The sequence below is a fragment of the Spermophilus citellus genome (assembly GCF_964194105.1).
Source record: "Spermophilus citellus genome assembly, chromosome: 16".
Classification (NCBI taxonomy): Eukaryota; Metazoa; Chordata; class Mammalia; order Rodentia; family Sciuridae; genus Spermophilus; species Spermophilus citellus.
The window spans coordinates 1,707,415-1,716,912 of NC_138196.1; the positions used below are offsets into that span (position 1 = coordinate 1,707,415).

The 9,498-nt window shown below is 39.5% G+C and overlaps 1 protein-coding gene across 1 annotated transcript in view; it reads left to right on the plus strand.

The window, feature by feature from the left end:
- LOC308635049 (nebulin-related-anchoring protein-like) overlaps window positions 1–8,547 on the plus strand; it is a gene marked incomplete at its 3' end in the record, with an annotated part of 128,221 nt that extends 119,674 nt beyond the window's left edge. Inside the window, 1 exon segment of the mRNA XM_081269314.1 lies at window positions 7,690–8,547. Within this exon segment, the coding sequence (XP_081125440.1) occupies window positions 7,690–8,547 (858 nt within the window).
- Window positions 8,548–9,498: the final 951 nt, after the last annotated feature.

Sequence of the window (9,498 nt, forward strand, 5' to 3'; positions counted from 1 at the left end):
GGGGGAGGGAGGAGGGAATGGCAAGGGGAAATACTGGGGAATGGCATTAGCCAAATTAGATTGTGTACATGTACGAATATATAACAACTTATTACATATATGTCTCTATATACAAGTATAATGCACCAATGAAAGATATTGGGGGGAAGGGCCCTCTAAGACAATCTTGGCTGTTTCTAGAAGGCACCTAAAAAGTCTTCCAGCCACTACCTATCACAGTTACAAGGCCACCTCCATATTTGTAGGTGTTTGTTACAGCAGCACCCTACTTCATGGTACGAGTATCTGTATTAGTCAGGTGTATCCAGAGAAACAGAACTGATATGAAATATATAAAAGGAGATTTATTATAAGGAATTGGTTCACATGATCATGGGGGCTGACAAGTTCTAACTATAGTTCCTTTCTGAAGGTCAACAGACTCAAGTCCCAGGAATAGTCAGAGTTTCACTTTGAGTCCGAAGGCGATCAGGCAGCAGGAATTTTCTCTTATTGGGGGACAGCCAGACTTTTTCTCAGGCATTTAACTGATTGAATGAGGTCCACTTGCACTAGATCAAGCAGTCTATGTTACCCAGCCTACTCTTTTAAATATTAATGGCTTACAATCAAATATCTGGGCATTATATGGTCCAGTGAAGTTGACACATAAAATCAACCATCAAATTAATTCTCTTCTAAATTCTGATTTTAAAATGTTTTAAGTTTAAAAGTTTTTCAGGGGCTGGGGTTGTGGCTCAGAGGTAGAGCAGCTTCCTGGTGTGTGTGAGGCACTGGGTTCCATCCTCAGCACCACATAAAGTAAAATAAAGACATTGTGTCCACTTATAACTAAAAAATAAATATTAAAAAAAAATTTAGTTCAAATTACATTCCATATTTGCTTATTATACAATGGAAGTTTTTATGTCTTTCCTAAAGTTTCTTTTTTTTTAAGAGAGAGTGAGAGAGGAGAGAGAGAGAGAGAGAGAGAGAGAGAGAGAGAGAGAGAGAGAGAGAATTTTTAATATTTATTTTTTAGTTCTCGGTGGACACAACATCTTTGTTGGTATGTGGTGCTGAAGATCGAACCCGGGCCGCACGCATGCCAGGCAAGCGCGCTACCGCTTGAGCCACATCCCCAGCCCTCCTAAAGTTTCTTAAAGCTAAATATTTAATATTAAGAAATCAAATATCAAGAGCTTTGTAATGTTGTGAACAACCAATAAAAAAAAGAAAAAAAAAGAATATTAAAAAAAAAGAAATCAAATAATTTGCCATAAACCTATAATGTCATTCAAGCTCTAGATTCTATATGATATTCAAATAAAGTTTGACTATGATGCAAGTATTTTGAGAGAACATTTTCCATTTATTTTATAGTGTTGCATCATAAAATCTACAGAAACTTGGGAATTCTAAATTAGGTCATAGAACAATAATTACTAGAAATATGAGGTAAAGGACATGGTCTTAACATATAGCTATTAATAATGTTGATGACAGAAAGAATGTGCTTTAAATTCTATGACAATAATTTTTTATGGGATTGCAATATTTAATGTGAAAATATTAAAAACATCAGCATTTATTCAGGGGTCAACTTCTAAATATTTGATAAGCATGTATCATCGCACAGCCCATCAAATTGCAGCTGCTTATAAATACTGGTATCACAGTTTTGGTGTTATCATCTTATCACTAACCTGTGAATTCTGGGTATTAACATAATAAAAATAGGATATTTTGAGCTAAAATATTTACATCTTATAAAAGGGATTCAGGGTTCCAGAAACTCCCCGAAATAGGTAAAACATTGCACATTTGTGTGCATACTAAGTGCCTTAGTCTATTTTGTGCTGCTATAGCAGAATACCTCAAACTGAGTAATTTATAAAGAACCAAAATTTATTTCCTCACAGTTAGTGGCTGGGAAGTCTAATATTGAGGAACTGGCATCTGGTGACAGTCTTTTTGCTGTAATATCCCATGGCAAAAGCCAAAGGGCAAAGAGAGGGTTAGAGAGAAAAGAGGGCCAAACTCTTTTAGAGTAAGCCCACTACTGTGATAACCAGTTCACTTGTGCAATAATGCCATTAATCCCTCTGCTCCACCCTCATGACCTAAATCACTTCTCATTAAGCCTCACCTCCCCAAAATTTTGCATAGTGACCAAGTTTTCAAATCATGATTGTTGTGGGGCACATTCAATCAATAGCACTAAGTATTTGGGAAAAGAGAGAAGGTTCATGATTTTCATAAGATTCTCAAAGAGTCTGTTAATATAAAAGATAAGAGATATTTGAAAAGAGTCTCAGAGAATTCATATTCGGTCCATTATATCTCTGTAAATATGCTGATTTCCATAATACTACTTCCTCATATCATTACATATGAAAAAAATGCTTTCAGAATATCTTAGAGGGAAATATTTGGATTCAGGAGCTTTGTATCTTTTAAAGAACAATTCATTACATAAACCATAGAATGTTCTTATTTATCTTCCCAGATGTTAAATTTGTTCATTTTCATGGAATAAAAACAAATGCATACAATCAAGTTGAATAATTGGTGAATAAATTTAAGGGAGAAAAAAGACCCACTTAAGGAGATGACATTTAAAATCCTAACCTCTAAAACTGCCTTAAGTCTTTAGAAGTTGTGCAGTTTCCAAAACTGCCTTGCTAATTACATGTATTTTATTGCTTAGGAGGATTTCACTGGTATAATTTAGATGTTGCAATTTAGTGTACCTCTCTCTTCTTATTCCCTATATTTCAAAAGACTATGCTATAAAATAAATAATATTGCTTAAGTAGCACTTTTATCATTGATTTCATTTTATGTTAGATATTCACTGCCTTAATAAATAACAGTTTCAGCCTGAATCAATGATTCACAGTGAGATGAACTCCAAATTACTACATAACTACTGCAAATTCATAAGGGATATTTGTCTAAGATTATAAATCATTTTTCAGTGTGATATTAACTCAATGTCTTACAGTGGCTAACTTCTATTGAATGCTTACTCCATGATAAGCTCTGATCTAAGCATTTCACACAGACATGACTAAACCCCAGACAGATTCCAAGGAGCAATTCACATCTCCCTGCTTTTCCCAGTCTTCCGCCATCTTTAACAGTGTACCCTTAACCACACCAGGTTAGAAAAGGGGGACTTCACACAGGAGCATTTATTTCAGGGGTCAACTGGCAATGGTGCACATTGCTTTTGTTCCTGTTCCATGGGCTAGAACACAGGCACAGGCCATATTTTACTTCAACGGAGGCTGGAAAAATATGTTCTCAGAAGGAAGAAGAAATTATGAACATCCAGCAAAATCTCTCTCATGGTCAGAAAACAGTCAACCTTACTCTTCCAACAAGACATATTCCAATCTTACTGATTTGTATTTTTTTTAAACAAAATTACAGTTACCATGTTACTGAGCTATTTTATATTACTAAACAAATTCTAAGTTTTCTTGTAATTAGATAACTTCAAAATTCAAATCTCTAATATTCCTGGATACTACTTCTGTCTCAGCTATGAGAAGGGTCTGATTTGTTCATTTTTTTCTAGAGCTTCGGTATTTTAAATTAATGTTACAATTTGAATTCAAGATTTTGTTAAGTTACATTTTAAATTTAGTTGTTTAGAGAATAAGGGTTCAACAAATTTTAAAGCTGCTAATATCCACAGATATGCAGAGCTCTAGGTCTTTTTCCTTCTGCTGGTATAGAAATTTAGAATCCACATTGCTGAAGTTGTCAGAACCATAAGAAATAAGGAGGCTGGGTCTTCCAAACACCATTTAGAAAAGAGATTTCTGCCAATCATTAACACAGGTCTTTGATTTTATGTAATTTTTATATATGTAAAGATTACTAATATATATATATATATATATATATATATATATATATATATATATACACATACATACACACACACATACACACACATACACACACACAAACACATGTATACTGTTTGAACCATTTTTTAACCTTAATGAATACATTTACTTTCAAAATAACAAAATAAAAAACTCTTAAATGCCACATAGTTATTAGGGTATGTATTAGATATATAAATGGTTATTAGGGTATGTATTAGATCTATGCTGTTATACTAATCAACTATCTGTCTGGTCAATTGTGAATGACAACCCAGACTGTGGACACAAAGGTGTCTCAGAACTTAGGAACTGAGAAAGATTTCAACATGTCAAGTGGAACAGCAGGTTTTTTTTTTTTTGTAATTAAGCACAATAATTGAGCCTCAATAAGGCTCGGATGGTCGGATGGCAAGATTGTACAAGATTATGATCACTCATATGTAATTTAGCTTGAAAAGAGCCTTTTAGATGAGTGTATGTAATCAGGCAACAATAAGCACCAGGAAAATTACTGTAGTATCTGTGTGAGACAGAGATTAGAAATAACTACCTAGACTAATTCTCCCAAACACTGACTCTTCATATTTAGAAAATTACTGAACGTTAATATCCAAGACTGATAGCTTAAAGGTCAGGAAAGCATCCAAGGTAGTATTTCAGATTCTTTCTCATGAAGGTTTAATGGAGAGTTATGAAAAAGGGTAAGAAATTACGAGGTATTATAATTGGCAAAGTAAAGATGGATGAAGGCAATCAGGATCAACATTCTGCTTTAGGATTGGAACTGAAATAAGGGAAAATGAATTTAAATATAGCTTTATAGTGTTATATAATTTAAAATGTCTTCTAAGCATGCATTTTATGTTTGGGTAACAATTATTACATGAACTTCAGAGTAGACTATTCCCAATTTGTCCTTGGTCCAAAGAAAGGTTGCAAATCACTTCAATCAATACATCAAATTTAAAGTATAAATGGGCAAACCTATTTTAGGAATACAATCTGCCTGGAAAATTCCATAGTTGCTAGTAGCAAGTCTTACAAATCATGGTTACCCAAATATTATTTATCTACACTAAGCATTGAAAGGAGTATCAAGGATATCTCTTACTACATCTGAATTTAGTGTGCATTTATTCAGCTCTTTTAAAAATATAATTAAAAACTTTAATACTAGTATATTTGCTTTGTATTAGCAACAATCTTAAAGTAGGTATGAACTTAAGAGGCAGCAATTTGTCTTATACAAAAATGGTATTAAACTACATCTTTATTTTAAAACATGGCTTTAAAATGCCATGAAAAAATATCCATTAAGTTTTACAATTGAAAAGTTTATGGTTCTTAATTTGAAAAGTTTAACTAAATCTGATTGGCTACATTTATAGAAACCATTCAACAATTCTTGCTTATTATATTTGCCAAAACTTTCCAGGACACATACTATTGGCATAACTACTTTATGCCTATACCCAATTTGAAAGCCTCCAAAATAATAATAATAATAAAAAGAAACTAGCAATAACACCAAACCTTAGGTTAGTCATATCAAGTGGCTGACTCCACCTCTTGTTTTGCAATCAAGGAATATTCCTATTCTTTGAGAATCCAATATGATCCAACTTTGTATTAACGAATAAGGCAAGTATGTTTAGCCTTGGGGGGAATTTTTGGAGTGGCCTTCATTACATCATTTCTACTAAATTCAAATGGTACAAGCTAAGGTTCTAGTTACTCAAATATTCAAACCGAACACAATTAATGATACAGCTCCCCAAACTTTAGCCCAAATCTGTTATTTTTTTGTCTCTCAAAAGCCTTATATTAGGATTTCCTCTCTGAATATTTTACTTGGAAGAAGAACCTAATAATTACCTTATAATTTCACCTCTAATTTTATTAATTGCTGATGGGTACTTGCTGAATGGTACAACAGTTCCTGTTGAAACAACAGTAGCTTTACAACCAGAAATCCCTTTTAGAGATCTTAAAATGCTGCCTTTCCTCCCTGGCAAAGTTTGAGCTTTGGATTTAGGCAAATTGCAAAGATATCCCATTATGGCAGGTGTGATAAAAAATAGACAGGTCTCCTTCCTGGCTATTTTGGTCTGTTCAAGGACAAAAAGGGAAGAGGTGATACCCAAAAAGAAAAACTCTTGTTTTCTTAAGTCAACAATAGAAGCATTTTTACCTTGAAGCTTAAAAGCACCTGTCATAAAAAAATATATTGTTACTCATACTCTTGGCTTGCAGTAGGCCTCAAATATAATTTAGTATCTAAATGCTGTATTAATTTACATAAAGAATGAGACAAGTCAACTGCCCTTCTAGATAGAGGATTAAAATCATGTTTGTGGGAAAGCTACACTGAGGATTGCTGGATGATGACTGTCACATGGTAGGCAACCTTTAAAATCCATGGCTTTGTCAAGAAGCAGTATAATGTTCACTTATGCTCTGGGCAACAGCAGGAAGTGTTTCGAAAGAACATCTGGGTTCAAAAGATGACGTTTCAAACGTTCTTTTAGTTTCTGGTAGAAAAAGAAGAAACAGTGCCCAAAGCGCTCTTTCCCTGAGGAATTGATATGTGTTCTCTTATCTGAGATATAGAAATCTGCTCTTTAAGTAAATGAGTATAATTCTTCAGTACTTCCTTATATGTAACGGGCTATAAAAGAGCACTTGGCAGACAGTAGCTTTGTGTTCCTCCCACTGTGCCCCCAGTTCATGTCCTTGATGGACTTTAGGGAAAGGGTCTGTAGGAAGGATGCTAAGGTGCCCTCTAACCCTAACCATGCTCCCATTCAATCAAATGCTCCATGGTTGACTGAACCTCTGCAATGAATGAACAAGATATACTTTGGTACCATTTTAGTAATTAAAATTTCCAGTAGTTTCTCTCTGTTTTAGATACCCACATTTCACCCACCACACTAGCCAAAGTACAGTTGTTCATAAATGAGTAAGAAGAATGTGTAGTTCCTCAAAGAGAATAAATCTTATATTATTCTCTTTGCCAGGGAAACAGTATGGTATTTATGGAATGGGGAGGAGAAGGCCAGGGGTAGAAGCAGGTGTTGGTTCAGGGAGGGGAATGGGAGGACAAAGTTTCAGGGAAACTTTCCCAGGTCTTTACCTGGGTGACCCAGCCTAGAGCAAGCTATTTGAGGAATGGAGTTTCCCTCACAAAGGCTGGGCTCAGATCCAAGCTTTTCTTGTCCATGGCTTGTTATTAGCTAGTTAAAACTTCTGGAATAGTCTTCCTGACTTCCTAATCTTGTGAGGAGAGAGAAAACCCTCCCCAAACTAGGACAGATCCAAGATGGGTGATGAATAACGGGCTGAAAGGAGCCAGGCTTTTAGTTGGGATTGTGCCCCTAACTGGTACATCTTTCAGTCACTCTGAACTTCAGTGACAGTTGAAGGAGGGGAGATGGCGGCCCCTCCAAACAGCCTTTCTAAGAACCCTGTCTCCCCTTCACGGGAACCCTCACTCCAACTCTTCCCGACATATTATGATCTTGTCATTCTTCAGAGTTAAAACTTCTGGAACAGCTCTTGTGGCTGGTCAGGCCAGAGAGCCCTGGGGAGCGGGTAGGGCCTCTTTTCGGACTCTTGGCAGTCCAGGGAGCTTCCCACCAACCTAGAAGGGCATCCACGCACGCGGGGCGGTTGCTTATGCACTGCGCTGTCCTGCCTTGAAAGGTCTGCACTGCTGCCCACTCTGCTCCCCTCGAGAGTCCCCCGACCCCACCCAACAGCATCTTCCCACTTCACTTGAACTCTTTCTTCTAAAAGTACACAGGGAGAGAGTTCAGGGCGGAGGGAGGGGAAGCCAGGGGCCAGGGGCGGAGTCACGGGGTGCCCCGCTGGGACTCGGGAAGCGGGCGCCGTGCTTACCCGCGATGTCCCACAGCTGCAGGCGCACCAGTGTCCTGCTGTCCCAGTTGAGGACTTTGAGGGCGAAGTCCACGCCGATGGTGGCCCGGTAGTGCTGGGAGAAGAGCTGGTGGACATAACGCTTGATGATGCTGGTCTTGCCCACGCCGAGCTCGCCGATGACCAGCACCTTGAAGAGGTGCTCGCAGGTCTCCGGCGCTGCGGCCGCCCCGGAATCCCCTGCTCCCCCGCCCGCCATGGGCGCCGCAGCTCGGGCTGCTCTGGGCTCCACGCGGCTCCCCCGCCGCGCCCTCGGGGCCGCCCGGACGCGGCCACGGAAACTCCCCTGAGGCCGGCCGCCGGCCCGCCCTCGGCGCTCCGCCGCCAAATCCGGCCGGTCACAGGACCCGGAACCCGCCACACTCGCGACCGGGCGGGTCGGGGGCGGGCCCGGGGAGGACACGCGAGAGGCCGCTCACGTCGCGTCCGCGCCCGCGCCGGCCAGGCCCGTCCGCCGCCGCAGACTCCCTCCCCCAGTGCCCGCCGCCCAGCCGCTCGCTGGGAGGCCAGGAGGCCGGGCTGCCCCCTGGTGGGCCCCGCGGGCGCCGACCCAGAGCCCTCAGAGCGCCGTCCACTGAAGGCCGGAGCAGGCGCGCTGCGGCCGAGCCAGCGCGTTCGGAGCGCGGCGGGTGCTCGGCTGCTGGGCCGGCCTGGAGTTAAGCCCCTGAGACGGCCCGGAGGAGGGCAGTGCCTGGCGCCTTGGGCCTCCAGCAGCCCACGTTAGGAGGGTGGAGAATGTAGGATAAAGGCTGGGTCTTAGGTAGTTCTGGTTTTAATGTTTTGAGGACCTTCCCTGCCGCTTTGCACGAGGGCTGTTCACACGAGGGCTGTACCAATTTACATTCCCTTCTCCAGACCTCTGCCAACCCTAGTTATCTCTTGTCTTTTTTTATAATAACCCTCTTCATAGGTGTGAGGGCATATCTCATTGTGCTTTTGATATCCATTTCCCTGAAGATTGGGGACATTGAGCACCTTTCATATGTCTGTTGGCCATTTGTGTGTCCTCTTTAGAAAAATGTCCATTGAGATCCTTTGACCCTTTGTTAATTGGGTTTTTGAGTTGCATGATATTAACCCCTTATCAGATATATGGTTCACCAGTATTTACTTCCAATCCTAGACTCCTTTTTCATTTTATTGATTGTGTCCTTTGCTGTTCAGAGGCTTTTTGGTTTGTTGAAATTCCCTTTGTTTTTGCTTTTGTTGCTTGAGCTTTTGCTGTGATATTCAAAATATTATTCCTAATGCCAGTGTCAAGGCCCAGCAATCCCTCTTCATGTGTATACACAAGGAAATGAAATCAGGATCTCAAGGAGATAAGTTCATTGCAGTTTTATTCGCAATAGCTAAGATATGGAAACAAGTGTCCATGAGCAGATGATTATATAAAGAAATTACACACACATACACACACAATGGAATATTTTCAAACTTAAAATAGGAGATCCTGTCATTTGCAACAAGAGGAAGAAACTTGAGGACATTATGTTAAGTGAAATAAGCCTGACACAGAATAAAAAAATGTCACACAATCTTAGTTACATGTAGGGTTCTTTAAAGAGTCAAATATATAGAAACAAAAATTAGAATAATGGTTACTGAAATCAGGAAAGAAATGGAAGATATAAGTCAAAGCGTAAAAAGAAATGCAGTTGTGGGGGATAAGTCTAGA